The sequence below is a fragment of the Notolepis coatsorum genome (assembly GCF_963971535.1).
Source record: "Notolepis coatsorum genome assembly, chromosome: 19".
NCBI classification, from domain to species: domain Eukaryota; kingdom Metazoa; phylum Chordata; class Actinopteri; order Aulopiformes; family Paralepididae; genus Notolepis; species Notolepis coatsorum.
In genome coordinates, this window is record NC_140183.1 from 79667349 (window position 1) to 79684218 (window position 16870).

Genomic DNA, 16870 nt, shown 5'->3' on the forward strand with positions numbered 1-16870 from the left:
ATATAAACTGTTATGATGAACATATCACCCACACTAGATGAATGATATAACGCTGCTCACGGAATTATAAACGATCCCTCGCCCATCCGGTCATCATCAGATCATATGTAGATCATTCTAGAAGTACGTCCAATTGAAATTTTTTATATCGCCCCGATTGCCATCAAACTGTATTTCATCATCAATATAATGCATTTGGGGCTATATATCACGTTCTGGAGAAAGCTGCAGAAAGAGATGAAAACATACTTATACATTAGACCATACTTTACTATGAATATGTGAATGAAAAGGTTTAACGTTGCTACACAATGAACAATACATATAGGACTTTGAATGGGCCCTAATAATGGCAATGTAGCAATAGAATTTAAAAAGTTATAGCCCTGCAAAGAAGGGGAATTTCTCCATAGACAAATAGCGCTGGCAATCCACAGTCATTTTCCGGATTTCTGGCCGGCACCCATAGTGTTAAAAATAAATGATTGTTGTTTATAAAAAAAAAAAAAAAAAAAAAAAAAACGCTTTCCACCACTCTCACACACCCTCTCTATTAACACATTCGGGGCCATTGGGGGCCGTCTAATCTCACACTAAATGGCCAGCATTTCAAAACAGACTTGCATTGTATGTGAGGCTGTTTGTAGAGCTAAATCTATACTTTATAGTATTGCTATCTGTCCATTCTCATTGTCAATTGAGACCATAAACCGTCCCTTCAAAATGGCTTAAAGAAAAAAAAATCATCAATACCTTCACATTTTATAGCCTCGTAAATATAAGCGTTATATGGGATTTGGACTAGTATATTTCCTGGAAGGCGAGATACAGGGCGCTAAGCTAATAACATTAAATCGAACAGCGTTTCGGCACTACAGAAGCTAGAGCTAAAACGCAAAATGCATATTGTCGGTATTCATGATCCACCATGAATGCATGAAAGGGGGGGGGGGGGGGCAGGGGACGTCGTTTCTGATTATCGATTACCAATAACCACGTTAGCCTCAGTAGCCACATTCGCTGACCGGGTGGTTGGCTATCAAAACAAGGGCCGATCAGCATGTAATTTACGTGAAAAATATCTTACCGTGGGCCGGTTGGATCCCCAAAATGATTTCCCAGTTATCGATCGCCATCTGGTAGATCGATATGTCCATTGGCTGATGATATATTCCTTTACTGCATAGTGAATTCGGCGTCGCAAAAGGTATTCCAAGCTACACATATAGAATCCAGCTAACAGTAAACTCCATTGAAAGTCAAAAAAAAATAGTGCACCGTTCTGCCACAGGGAACACTGCATTATCGAGACAGCGCCCCTAAGAGGATCTGGCCGGTAATGCACTTTTCAGAATTTCGAAGAGTGGGGTAAATCTGCAGTGCCGCTCGGTGACATTGAGTAGGTTATTAAAATGGAATAAAAGCCAAAACAACATTGCCACGGACATGTCGCCGAAACACGGACATCTCCGTGGTCGGGCGGGAATGTGTTGACGCTCACCTGGTAGAGGAGGCAGCGGCTGCTTGTGTATGTCATTCTGACCCGGCTGTCCGTAGGGCTGTATAGGGCACATACACATACTATGAGTCACACACACATACTATGAGTCACACACACACACACACACGCACGCACGCACACACAGTGTGTGTGTGTGTGTGTGAGAGACTCAGGCCACCTGTGTGGGTTAGATAGGGATACGGGGTGCTCATCCAACATGCCCAGTCCCGTTATTGCAGCCCTGGGCTACAGAGAGCTCCAACTGGGTCAGACATGCTCTACCAAGCCCCTTCCAGCTCAGAGCGGAGCCTTCTCTGCTGAGATGAAGGGATAGGAGTCTGCCTTTAAAAAAAAAATAAGAAAATGTATTTGCAGTATGGTGCCCCCTGTTGAAACACTATCGCCCAACTACAGGCTTATAGTTTACAACGTGATTCACTATCGGAGCCTGTGATTAAAAAGGAGTGACGGTATGTGATAGCAGAATATAGGCCTACGTGACTAGTATGAGATTTGTTTGATTATGTAATGTTAATAATAATAATAATAATAATAATAATAATAATAATAATAATAATAATAATAATAATAATAATAATAATAATAATAATAATAATAATAAATTGTATTTGTATTGCACTTTTCGTTCACTAGGATCCCAAAGTGCTACAGGGTTAAAAAATTAAATAATTACTAATAAAAAATAAAATACAGAGTAAAAATTTAATAAAAATAGAACATAGTTAGAAACATAGTATAAACAGAAAAAAAGAAAAAGCTAGCAATCAAAGGCCTTTTTAAACAGATAGGTTTTCAGGCTCTGTGGCGCCCTCAGCTGGATGGGGAGGCTGTTCCACAGGCGTGGTGCAGCTGAGCAGAAGGCTCGGTCCCCCATGGTGCAGAGCCGGGTACTGGGGACCCGAAGGAGCAGGCTACCTGCAGATCTGAGGGTACGGGTGGAGGATTGTGGAGTGATGAGTTCCTGAAGGTAGAGGGGTGCGTGTCCGTTTATGCAGTTATGGGTGAGCATCAGGATTTTGTAGTTGATCCGGGATGAGATGGGGAGCCAATGTAGTGAGTGGAGGATGGGGGTTATGTGCTCGTGTTTACGGACTCATCAGGATCCTGGCAGCGCTGTTCTGGATGTATTGCAGCTTTTGGATGCTCTTGCCAGGAATCCCGATGAAGAGTCCGTTAGTCAACACTGGCAGTAAACACACCTGTATTTAACTCACAATGGCAGCAACGGCTGGCTAATAGAGGGCGTGTGAGAGTGGTGGAAAGCGTTTTTTTATTTATTTTTATAAACAACAATCATTTAGTTTTAACACTTTCAGCGCCACGCCTGGTTTTCCATTTTACCGCTTGAATGCCACCATCGGCGCCAATGTTAACGTTAATATCGCCTAATCTATGTTTTAAATTATGGCTATGTGTCTAATCTGCCCATCGCATTATCAAATACTATTTTCCAGTCAGTGCTGTGAAGGCAGATTGTTTTTTTATCGCGTCGTTTCCGTTTCAGAGCAGTTAGAAAAGCCCCCGTTTTGATATAAAAAACAGCTCATTCTGGAGCATTCTATGAAAATCGTCTTTTAGTGGAATATTCCACAACGTTGATATTCATCGGCCTTTTTATGAATCGTTTTCAAATAAACGCTAGATGATCAATATTATACGTGCACGCAAGCACATTACGGCCGCGCACTGATAATCGCTCCGTTGATTTCCTCACAGAGTTTTACAGTGAAACCGAAAGAAGACATTTCACAAAACAGCTTATAACTTCATCAAACTTACTCTGATTATCCTACCACTGATAACATAGAGTCCTTACCTGACATCAGATGGTATCCAACTGGTATATTCCAATTCCTGATCACCATTCGAAAAAATCGATACGTGTATGGATCCAACGCGATACAGTAGAACTCCATGATCCGCGGGGCTCTGAGGCTCCAGAATGAACTCTGGTAACCCCGGCTGGATCAGTGAACTGGAAAATGTGGAGTACCGGATTTTTTTCCCCATTCATTTTAATTGAGTCCATTCCAAAATCACTTATGTCATCTGGGAGACGACAGGGGGCGCTTTTTTCCACAGTGATCGCCGGCGCCCCTCGGCTATACTCGGGTAGGCTCGGGTGATGCAATAATTTTTCAGATTGCAAAAAAAAAATAAAAAATCCGAGAAATCTCGTGAGTGGCACGCAACCACCTATAAAAAAACCTGAGAAATCTCGTGAGTGGCACTCAAAGTGTTAAGTATGTGTGTTTAAAATGCACAATAACGTGTAATATATCAAATATAAATCATTATATTTGGGGAGAAAATGTCTCTCTCTCTCTCTCTCTCTCTCTGGGGCAATGGAAACATCGCCCAGTCGGCAGAAGCGCAGCCAATTACTGACAGAAGATATGCACATAGTAACATAAATTCAGCCAATCAGCGTCCTTGAATCTGATGCCTAATGAGCGGTTAATTTATTGCCCCAGGCAGAGTCAGTGGGTGGTAGGTGGAGTAGAGAGGGACACCTGGCCATATTGACAATGATGAACCTTTCATTGATCCTCCAATCACAAGCGTTGCTTCCCTCAGGAAGTAGCTAGCAGTGACTGAACTGAACCGAGGAAGCACCATTAAGTTTCATGTTGGGTTTTTAAGGCTCTCTGGAGTTTGTCTCATTTTGACAGAGTATGCTGGGACGTTTGAAGAGAGAAAAGTGTTCTTTGTGCGAGTGTGAAAAGGGTCCGTTTTTATTTGTCCTTCTAATAGCGGGAGTGGGATGTCACCGTTTCTGAAACTAGTCTGAGTCTGCTAATGTGGATTATTGTCCTTCAACATGGAAATGCTAAAGGAATGGATAATGTTTCTGCAACTGGTTCTACAGATTTATTTCCCCCTGGCCATATGTCTGCAAATACTGGGTGAGTCAAACTATTCCCCCCCCCCATCTGTAAGCTTTGTAATAGGACGCAGGTAGTGCCTTTGTGGGGGACAAGCATGCAATTGATATCTATCCCTAGTTCCTGGTTAGGAGGCGTAACATTAGCCTGCTGTTTTCTGTTGCTGTGTGTGTGCATGCACAAGTGATTGGGAGAGAAATGGAGAGAAACTTGACTAAGCTATTAAGCAATTTTTTCACCCGACATGATGATGTTGATGGTGCATATTTTGTCATCGCCTGCATCCGCCGTGATACACGATAAGGCCAGTGCATTTTGTGTTGGTCTTCAGGGCCCCAGAAGAGATATTGAGAGGGAACAGGAAGCCATTTTCCCCCCAAAATATAATGATTTATATTTTTTTTTTATATATTTATATTTGTAAGTGCACCTGCTGTTGGGGTGACCCAACATTCATTGCTTACACTGAAATCATATCTCCAAAAGGCTAAGCCTTTCAGGAATTCAGCTAAACAACCTAACTTTCTAGATTGTTTGGAAGTTATGGGTTTAATGGCGCTACGGTCATGAAATGTTCTCACAACATAAGAGAATCATGTAATCTATAAATTCAAGAAAAACATGAAAAGGAAAAAAAATCCAATCGCAGCAGTATTTACTCAAGATAATCAACAGACTTTGTTGTGAAGCAGTTTCAGAAGTATTTTCTATCGAAGAACACCCCCATGATATTGAGCACGTTGGTAGATAATAGTTCCCAAGTAAAACTGCTCACAACAAGGTATGTGGATTATCTTGAGTAACTGTGCCATGATTTCTGGAAAGAGACATTACTGTTGGGTTTTTCAAATGTATTTATGTTTTTTTCCTTTTTAGCTTTGAGCGCTTTGACCTACAAAATTCAGCTTCATTGTATTCGAGTGACAGCAGATTTATCTACGGCAGATATCTCTACGGCAGATATCGCTATGGCAGATATCGCTATGGCAGATATCGCTATGGCTGATATCTCTACGGCAGATATCGCTACGGCAGATATCTCTACAGCTTATATCTCCAAAATTAGGCAAATCACAACGAAACATTTTATATTGTGGGTGAACCCTAGTGTTCAGATTAGTGTTGTCACGATACTGGAATTTCGAACTTCGATACGATACCTTGAAAAGTATCGATATTCGATACCATTTTCGATACCACGGGGAAAAGGTTCAATCTTAAAATGTAAACAAATAAAAACCTTTTATTTAAAAATGTTTTAATAAAGTTTGCTTTTGTTGCTGGTTGATTCTCCTCAGCTTCTCTCTGGTACTATAAGAGAAGATAAATATAACACTTGTAAAACCATTTGTTTATCTTTAGATCACACATATTTTCTCAAGCAGACAGATGTCAACACTGTAATCTGTGTTGCATGTACCTGACAAACTGAACTGTTTGTATTACAGTCATATTCCGACTTAACTGAATGCATTAACTGAATGCACATGTGTGTGTGTGGACTACTGTACTATTACAGGTATTGAAATGAACAATGCAACTTCCTTTTATTTTTTTATGAATAATTTAATATCGATATTTTCGGGAAATTAGTATTGAAACCGTTTTAAATATTCAGAATCGATATGTATCGATTTTTCGATATTTTTGACAACACTAGTTCAGATGTCATATATTGTACCCGTCTTCCCCCATCTATGTATGGGTGTGTGACTGTGTGTGCATGCCTGCATGCGTGTGTGTGTGTGTGTGTGTGTGTACGTGTTAGTGTGTATCTCACCAGCGTGGCCCCAGGGCGGGTCCTCATGTCCACCAGTCCTCCAGGAGGGGGTTGTTTTCCAGGGAAATTGTTATAATAAGGGACCTCAGCAGGCGGAGCCGCCTCCTCTTCCTCCTCCTCCCACGCCGAGCCGTCAAACGGAGCCATCCTGACACACACACACACACACACACACACACACACACACACACACACACACACACACACACACACACACACACACACACACACACACACACACACACACACACACACACACACACACACACACACACACACACACACACACACACACACACACACACACACACACACACACACACACACACACACACACAGTCCCTTTGAGAAGGAGCAGGGATGTAGTGGAGGTTAAACCCACCTAAACCCAGTTTACTATTTTATTTGTGGGATCAAATTTACCTCAATTTCTTAAGCAGATGATTAACTCTATGGATTAACTCTATAGATTATTGTAAGTAGTATCAGAGTATATTTGGATGACATACAGCAAATGAATAGTATTATGAATATGAATAAATATATATACTGTATGTTCTACCACTGCATCGCTGAGGAGGAGGAGGAGGAGGAGGAGGAGGAGGAGGAGGAGGAGGACGGTGAGGAACACACACACACACACACACAGACACAAGCTCCTACTTTCGTCCCCACATGTTCAAACTAGGGATGCACCGAATGGGAAATTCTTGGCCGAAACCGATACCGAAAATAGGAAACAGTTGGCCGAAAACCGAATGCCGAAAGGCCGAAAATGATTAATATAAATATATATATATATATATATATATATATTTTTTTTTTAGCTACCCGATTATGGCAAAATACATGATTATGGCTAAACTTAACTTAAATAATATTAATAATCACTATTATGGGCCCATAAAACATTTATTCAGCACTTTTGAATGCATACATTAATTCCAGACTGTTAAGACTAAAAGACTACAACGATTGATGACGACTTCCTGTCCTCGCATTTCCATTTCCGGTTTAACGATAATACATTTTCAACAACAGATTGCTGCTAATTAAACACTTCATTTAAACGGAGTAACGTTAACGTTATGTCGAGTTCATACGTGTAGTGTAGTATGAACTCGTCATAACGTTAACATTACTCAGTGTCCACTGTTGCTGCCACCGTTGCGTCGCAGATGGATGGTACACTGTTAGCTCCGTAGCTAATCCGCTCCTAGACTACTGATAGCAGTACCGTTAACGTCGGAGCTGATCAATACTCCGGTTTTTTCTAATTTAGTTTAGAACCGGGTTTCGGGGGGCATCCCTACTCCCAAGAGGAGTTAGTTATCACAGGCTGTAGAATGCAGGAAGAGCTGCCAAGCTGCTCACGTTACACGTTGCGCATGCTACCGGTATGAAAGCCGAAAGAGCCTTTTTAACCATTTTCGGCCGCTAATTTTTTCGGTAGCCGAATTTTCGGTGCATCCCTAGTTCAAACCCATTTACCTGTCGTGGGGCGTGACCAGTTTGGGCGGGTTCTTCAGGTACTGTTTAAATCGCAGTTCGAAGGCCTGGCCGATGGTGCTGATGACTTCCTGGGCTAAGCCCTCGGAGCACTCCAGGATATGACACGCTGCGGGGGAGAGGAAGCCGTTAATGAAAAACCAGGAAGTAGGAGGAAGCGCTGGAAATGTATACGTGACCAGTGGAACATTACAGAACAACACACGGCGGGGGAAAAGAAAACATGTTTAATGTGCTTTTTCTTTTAAATGACACGTTTATAGCAGGGCTGGCGTACTATAATATATAATGAAATAAAGTGCATCGGTTTGCCGTTTGAGTGAAAGTGTTTGCATTGCTGCAGAGCTGCTGACCTCTCTGGTTCACTGGATCTTTGGCCACGTACGCTACATACTCAGCTGTATCCTGGAGGGGGGGGGGGGGGGGGGGGTCAATGGAAGAAAAAATATGAAGGTCAGGTTAAGGATAAAAAGGGGGATTTGGGTGAGGAGAGGAAACGTGAGAGAGTTTGAGTCACAGGAGGAGGTATTAAAACACACAAACCAGGCAGGAGGGGGGAGGGAGGGAGGGAGGAGAAGACAAGAAAGGAGGGAAGGCGAGGAGGAGGAGGAGAAGAGACAGCAGATGAGTGACGAGTGGAGAGATGGAGCGAGTCTGACACTGGTGAGGAGAGACACCGTCAGAGGGAAGGAAGGATATGTAGGCAGAAGAAAGACAGACAGAGGGAGAAAGAGAGTGATGATGGACAGAGTGCAGTTCGGCAGAGAGAGAGAGAGAGAGAGAGAGAGAGCGAGAGAGGGCTGAGTGACTCACAGGGTCTCCTCCAGAGGCGAAGGAGATGGACTGCATGTGATGATTGGCGATTATCTGTTGATAAAAATAAGAGAGAGAGAGAGAGAGAGAGCGAGAGAGAGAGAGAGCGAGAGAGAGAGAGAGAGAGAGAGAGAGAGAGAGAGAGAGATGAGGGGTGTCATGAGTGGGATGAAGGCATGAGGATGGGTAGAAGAAACACAATGGATCTTTCCTGGGAAAAAGAGCTTTTTCCTCCATTTCAGTGCGATCGACTGCAGTCGAGATGAAAACTAAGTAGGGAACGACTGATGGAACACCTTTTTAACAGCCAGCAATAACAAACCATGTTCGATCAATAACAACATTAAGACTTGCTGATGGACCCTGCATAATGTGCACAATATGTCAGGGTCTTTTTTCTTTTACCCAGGGTAGGTTAGCTGAGCACAGTTGCTCTTTTTCAGCCACGGCCTGCTTCACACTCACACCTCGGAGCTCCACTGTAGCAGTTGGGGGTCATGTGCCTTGCTCAAGAGCACTTCAGCGGTATAGAAGGACAGGAAACATTATTCATTAACTTCCTCACCCAGATATTTCCTGCCAGGATCGAACCAGCGACCTTCCTGGTAATAAAAACCCACTTCTCTAACTGCCTCAACTGGGCGTGTGTCTTTACTGGATGTTTCTGTGCGCCATCTTATTCAAGTATCTGTATACCTTCCCACAGTAATAGACACTATTTAGTAGCTATTAACTCATTAGAGGTCTTGGGAGGATCGTATCATGCCCCATGGCACCGTGGGAATAAAGAGCGCTTGGTAAGCGTAGTTTGTGCAGTGCCCATGGCTAAGTTTAGCTAAATAAACAAAAGATATATTGTTGAGCTTTTTGGAGAGCCTCAGGGATCCCCTCGCGGCCCCATGTACCTCATTTTGAAGGTGGGTGGTCAAATGAAACTCTAGAAGGTGAAGGGAACTGAGATGAGCTATTTTGTGATATTTTAGGTTTGCCTGGTTTAATTCTGTAATAATGCATGTAAACCTCAATCCTGTATTGTAAAATTAAGTGATATACATCTTTTTCTTAACACTTTGATTACCGGCCATTAACACTTTGGATGCCACGGACGACATAACACGTGTTATCAGCCCGCCCCCTGAATGCCCACGACGACAAATATCGTTTAATCTTTTTATTGCGATTTGAATTCATATTTCATCAACCGAGTCTACCGTTGGGAAACCAGCCCCATCAGGAGCTCAGATGTGAAAAAAGCGCCCCCTATCGTCTCCCAGATGGTAATGCACCCTTTTGGAATGGACTCAATGAAAATGGATGAGAAAAAAAAATCCGGAATCCACATTTTACTTCTCACGCATGTACCCCGAGCCGATCGGATTCATTGTGAAGCATCAGAACAGCGTGGAATATGTGTTTACAGTATGTAGCATTGGATCAATAAAAGGATCGATTTTTGGAATGGCGATCAGGAATTGGAATAATCTTTTTAGATACCATCTGATCTCAGGTAAGGAATCTATTTGACCAGTCTTAGGATAATCAGACCTGTTTTAACGGAGATATAAGCTTTTCCCCTATATGTGATATGGCTGTTTGGCTGTGCGAGCGATCAGAAAATATATCAGATCAGATATCAGATCGCCTATATAGCGTGCATACGTACACATATACCATTGATAATCTAGCGTTTATTTGAAAACGATTCATAAATAGGCCGAAAAATTCGAGTTTTTTGTGTATTCTAGAATATTCCATTTATTATGGAATATTTTTATTTTCCTTGAAAACGAGGGCTTTTCAAGATGCTATAAAACGGAAATGAACCGATAAAAAAACCAATCCGCTTCGACAATGTTGACTGGAAAATGAGTCATTGATAAGCGACGGGCAGATTAGACACATAGCCATAATTAAAAACATAGATTAGGCGATATTAACGCTAACATTGAAGTGGATGATGGGCATTCAAGGGGGTAAAAAGGAAAACACGGCCGGCTCTGAAAGTGTTAACATGGTAAAGCATGGTTAAATGCCACCACCCACTTCAATGATAGCGTTGTGAACGCATAATCTCCGTCTTAAATTATGGCTATGTGTCTAATCTGCCTGTCGCTTATCAATGACTTGTTTGCAGTCAATATTGTCAAAACGGATAATTTTTTTTTAATTTTTTATTTTTTTTAATCGGTTCATTTCCGTTTTATAGCATTTTGAAAAGCCCTCGTTTTCAAGGAAAATATATAGATTCCGTGATAAAAGGCATTTACTGGAATATTCTAGCATACTTGTAAACACGTTCGGCCTATTTATGAATCGTTTTCAAATAAACAATAGATTATCGATAGTATGTGTACTTATGCACGCTATAGAGGCGGGCTGAAATATCGATTATCTCATTTCCTGATCGCGCACACACAGACACACACACACATAGGGCAAACGCTTATATCTCTGTGAAAACAGCTCTGATTATCCTAAGACTGGTAAAATAAATTCCTTACCTGAGATCAGATGTTATCCAAAAAGATTATTCCAATTCCTTATCGCCATTCCAAATATCGATCACGCTTATTGATTACAGTGTTGGGTACTGTAAATATATATTCCATGCGTTTTCCGGGCCGGCGATCAACTTGGGTCTCTTCAGTTGGCTTGAGGGAAAAGTATAATGAGGAAACTAGCCACCCCCCCTTCGTTAGTGTAAAGTAATGGGGTGCAGTTACACAGGGAGAGACGATAGGGGGCGGTATCTTCCCAATTGAGCTCAGAGAGACTCTGCAGCACTAACCCGAGGCTCGATTGATGAAATATGAATTAAAAATAAATAAATAAAAAAAAAAAAAAAGACAAACAAACGCTATATAGCGTCGGGGGCACTCAAAGGTCGGCATGAACTAATGACAAAACGTGTCCCGTGGCACTCAATGTGTTAAGGACAACCTGGGCTATCAGAATATATATGCTTCAGTTTTGTCAGATCAAGGTATACATGAGCTATATCACTACATATATATATATATATATATAAAAATGTAGGCTGTCAAAGTTAATGCAGTATTAACGCGTTATCGCCCGATTCTATTAACGGCACAATTTTTTTGTAACTCACGATAAACTTTTAAGACATTACATTTTTTTTTACTAGACTTCACTCAGGTGTATTATTGATGCTCTCATTGATACTATGCTTGTTTCTGAAGTGTGTGTGTGTGTGTGTGTGCGTGTGTGTGTGTGAGAGATATATAGAGAGAGAGGGGGGTGAGAGAGATGAGGAAGGGGCAAGAGAGAAAGAGAGCTGGGAGAGTGTGTGTGAGAGAGAGAGAGGGGGGGGGGGTGTGTGTGATTAATCAGCCCCTGTGTGGGTGAATGTAACAAGTTCCAAATGTTTTCTTTCCCCTATTATTTCATGCACACTATATTCATTGTTTTAAATTATTATTTTCTTTTAAGTTATTTTGTGCATCACTCTGTTTGAATTTGATGCAAATTTGCAATGCATGAGGGTCATCCTTTTGTGTTAAATGGCTGCATAAAGGCAAGCAAGCATTTGTTGACTCATGTTGATAAGAGTATTAAAACTTGGAACTTGAAAAAGATCCGTTTAAGGTAGATACAAAATAAATTAAAAAAAATGCGATTAATCATGGGATTAATCGCGATTAAATATTTTAATCGATTGACAGCACTAATACAAATATATATCAAAGAGTTGTATTGAAGAAAACATAGAACAATAAAGAACTAGATATTTGTCTCCAAAGATGTATTCTATAAAGTATAAAAAAAAAATGAAATAAAGTCCTAACTTATACGCATAAAAAGCTATTGACATTTTTGCCATAGAAGTCATTTAATTTTTCAATCTGTTAGTTGGCCTGGTCACACCATGGCCCTGAAATAAAGATTATTCTAGCGAACGCTAACTTTCTGTGACATCACATCCGGTAATTCCATGTCAATTCCGTCAAAATATATGCAGCAATCAAATGTTGAAATGTATAAAAAGTTAAAAACAGCTATATATATATATATATATATATATATCAATGGGACATCACATTATTACAATACTATCCAAATGTGCACTGGATAAAATGTATATGTTCACACTAATACAATTAATTGTCTATTGGCTGAGCGCGCCTGGCATTCGTGTGACATCACGTCCGGATTCACGTCAACCAGGAAATAGCCGACGCTAATAAAGTACTGTAGTTGTCGTCGTCGAAAATGTATAAATAATCACAAGATACATTCAGTGCTGGATCTAACTAAATGGATTTATGGAGACACATTTATGGAAAGTTCAAGGCCGGACCACAAAGCTTCTGGAAGGGTTAGAATGACTACTTAACAAACAGAACTCTGACAAATAAAGGGAACACTCGACAGTAATGCAGAATAATTATTCCTACATGCGAACAGATTCACAGCTGGAATGAATTGGAGTAAATTAGCCTGACATCAAAGTGTAAAATCTAAACACCCATAACGGATATCAGTAGTAAGTAATTCATCTAGTTTGCTACTATTCTGTGCTGGGTTTTTCGTCAACAAAAGAAAATAAACGATGGCCAATGGTGGCGCAGAGAGAGTTAATCGAGTAGGACACCGTGGATAACGAGATGTTTTGAAAATGTGAAAAATACTGTCAGAGAATGATTATTGTAACTTTGATATAAGCAGGAATTCCTTGTGGGCGAGAGACAAGACACCACCACCACGGTGGGTCAAATTGACTTCACTAACGACGAGCTATTTGTCCATGTGCTGCTTCCAGACCCTATGGAGAGCTAGCTTGCATACGTGCCATGGGTGTGACATGTCAGGCTAATGAGTGCCCAGAGAATAGTGGGTTAGTCCCCCCCCCCCCCCACTGAACCACATGTTTCCCTGTCGGTGATCAAATCACTGCCAGAACCTCCTCTCCTATGTCTCCCCTATTCTGTCTCCCTCGCAGCCCGGCTACTGTCTCCATAAATAGAAAAGAAACAGAGACTTCCCACAATGGTAAAAAAAAAAAAAAAAAAAAGAGCATAGCCAAGAGAACTCTAGCTAGCAGATGGACCTCTGGCTGGAAGATAGAAGTCTAGCTAACAGATGGCGCTCTAGCTACTGAGCAGAACACAACCAGGAGGATTCTGCCTGGCGGACGGGACCAGAGCGTGGGAATTCAGGCCGGTGCTGCTGGTTCCAGTCCTACCTGTTTGCAGTCGGAGGCCAGCAGGTTGAGGCTGCTGGTGGAGACGGTGAGGCTGATTGTCATGCCGGCAAACTGCAGGTTACTTTTCCCGAGGATAGACGAGAGGCAGCGAGAAGAAGGCTGGAGAGGAGAGGAGAGGAGAGGAGAGGAGAGGAGAGGAGAGGCGAGGCGAGGAGAGGCGAGGCGAGGCGAGGAGAGGAGAGGAGAGGAGAAGAGGGGAGAGGAGAGGAGAGGAGAGGAGAGGAGAGGAGAAGAGAAGAGAAGAGAGGAGAGGAGAGGCGAAGAGAAGAGAAGAGAAGAGAGGAGAGGAGAGGAGAGGAGAAGAGAAGAGGCGAAGAGAGGAGAGGAGAGGAGAGGAAAAGAGAAGAGAAGAGAGGAGAAGAGAAGAGAAGAGAAGAGAAGAGAAGAGAAGAGAAGAGAAGAGAAGAGAAGAGAGGCGAGGCGAGGCGAGGCGAGGCGAGGCGAGGAGAGGAGAGGAGAGGAGAGGAGAGGAGAGGAGAGGAGAGGAGAGAGAGGAGAGGAGAGGAGAGAGGAGAGGAGAGGAGAGGAGAGGAGAGGAGAGGAGAGGAGAGGAGAGGAGAGGAGAGGAGAGGAGAGGAGAGGAGAGGAGAGGAGAGGAGAGGAGAGGAGAGGAGGGGCAGAGAGGGGACACGATATTCACAAACAATTCAGAACAAAATGAGACAACGTTTTATTTTTCGAAGCAGGAAAATATGCCCCACTGGGCCCTGGGCGCAGGCCTGTGTGGGTGTACAACTGTACGCGTGAAAATGCAGAGGATTTGTGTGAGAGTTTGAAAACAGCTGCAGGGGTGAAAGTGATCCCGTCTGCCCAGCCTGAGGCAAAACCGTGACCGGCAGTGAGTGTGCGTCGGGAGAGAGCGGCTCCTATAGCCGAGACCACGCCGGGGCCTATATCCCATAATACACTCTGGTGCTCGTGTTCTTAGGGCTACACCAGGGCCCTCATGCATCAACGTGTTCTACGCACAGATCTGTGCGTAACCCGTGCGTACGATCATTTCTAAGCAAAGAGTGGGATTCATCAATTTGAACTTGAACTTGACTTCGTGCGTACATCTACGCACAGGTCAGACCTGGCGTACCTAGCTCCCAGTGGTAGAATATATTATTACAACAAGGAAATGAGCTTCTGTGCATAATAACACTGGATGTTCTGTATGAACCGTAGTTCATTATAGTTCATTGTAAAATAGCAACAGTAGTGTAATTATGGTAAAAACCCTATAAATAGCATTTGGAATAATAGATCTTTCTCTCAGAATGAATGCAGCATGGTTTATATAGCGTTATCGAATATACGGGGTGTAGGCTACTGACTGACTGCGCTCCGCGTAGCTTGATTGATTGATTGATTGAAAAGTTTATTAACAGATTGCAGAATGGGTACAGTACAGTACAGCTCAGTACATACAATTGTTAATTGGGGATGCAGACCAACTTTCGTCCTGTTTACATCAGGGTCCCCCATTTTCAATTCATCATAAATCATAAAGCTCAACTCGTTATTATTTGCGCACAGACCGCCGAAACACGGGAACGACTTTTGATTATATTTAAAAGGCTTTACGTTAAACGAAACAAGTGGAATTTCGAAGCTGTAAGCAGAATAAGTCATATGAATATAGTGTTCTTCCCCCTTTTTACTGTACAAGAAAGAATAGAAAACGCATTGCAATGACACCATGCAGATAGTGGACAGACTATATGATGGGATTCAAGTTCGCGTTTTTGTTGCTCATAGGCATGCTGTCAGAGTATGATATCTTAATCAAACATTCTAGAACATTTGTCGTCACAGATCATGTCCTAATGGAACATAGGCTATGGCATGGATCGTGATATTGTGTGGACTGTTATTATTACTGTACGGCGGTACCACCCATTGTGACAGCAGCCTTGAGTCCCGCACACAAACATGATGGAATTCAAGTTCATGTATTGAAAGGCAGGATACATCATACATGCAGTGAGATTCATTGTTCTTGTATATGCTCTCGTATTATATTGTTTATATAGGCTACCCAATACTGACATCAAAATAGATTGTAGTATGCCTCTAGAAATCATATGCAGCAGGTAGAAAATTGACGGGAGATCCATCGCGATTTGGAATAGAATAGAGGAGAACTTTAAATACGTGGGTATTAATCAAACAACACGGGAAAAGGCAGTCATATTCCAGCGCGGTCTTTATTAGCCGACAACAAAATAGATGCCTCTAAAATCATATAGCCAATCGAACACAACTAATAAAGGCATTCATATTACAGCACGGTTATAATGACACACAACCAACGCCAAACAGTGGTCAACGAACGGTCTTTATTAGTATTTTGAGCTGTCCAGGCAGAATTGCAGCAATGTTCTTAGGGAGCCGTTGATATCTGACATCACCGTTTACAAGTCCGCCTTTTATTTATCCCATAAATCATAATACGCGATAGTGTCTTCTTGGTTCGACAGCAGTGAATTCTCCGTGGAGTTTCTCGGAGTCCCGCTCGGGTCGGTCCATTATTTCACATCCCCATGGGGGGTGTTTCCTCATTTTCATGACCATATATGGATAATCATGCACGAGCATTGACGGTAGAACAAAGTGGTATTCATCAACACGGCAGGGCATAGAGCCTGCGTACGCACGTGTGATGAATGCCGACTTCCCTGTGCGTACGCTAGTTCTACATTCCGTGCTTACGTGTGGAAGTAGGTCAGTTCTACGTCCACGTTGATGCATGAGGGCCCTGGCCTGTACATTAGCACACACACTGAGAACAGCAGCGGTGGAGTAGGAGGAAGCAGACATCTGCAGCTGTGCTGCCAACCTCAGCTCCGTCAGACCTAGTCTAGTCTATTCTGGTCTACATCCTATAACTGCAGTGTATTTGTTCTCAGTCTGGCGTGTAGCGCTGCGCTGACAGACATTCCGAGGCCAAGCCCTGCTATGGCAGGAGACTGCTGGATATAGCCACCTGTTTTATGGACTGTTTTGGTGGATGTTTTTAGTTTTACAGGAATGCCATGCACGCACGCACACACACACACACACATGCATGCGCACACACACACACAAAACGGCAGATTGGGGGCTGTGTTTGCTAGTCTCATGATGCGTCTGTCTGGCCTGGCCTTGCTGCC

The 16870-nt window shown here is 42.5% G+C and overlaps 1 protein-coding gene across 1 annotated transcript in view; it reads right to left on the reverse strand.

The window, feature by feature from the left end:
• shc1 (SHC (Src homology 2 domain containing) transforming protein 1) overlaps positions 1 to 16870 on the reverse strand; it is a gene marked incomplete at its 5' end in the record, with an annotated part of 28809 nt that overhangs the window by 8635 nt on the left and 3304 nt on the right. Inside the window, 6 exons of the mRNA XM_084336729.1 lie at positions 1502 to 1559; positions 6188 to 6335; positions 7679 to 7805; positions 8050 to 8101; positions 8510 to 8563; positions 13713 to 13832. Coding sequence (XP_084192855.1) covers positions 1502 to 1559; positions 6188 to 6335; positions 7679 to 7805; positions 8050 to 8101; positions 8510 to 8563; positions 13713 to 13832 — 559 coding nt within the window. The remainder of the gene's footprint in view (positions 1 to 1501; positions 1560 to 6187; positions 6336 to 7678; positions 7806 to 8049; positions 8102 to 8509; positions 8564 to 13712; positions 13833 to 16870) is intronic.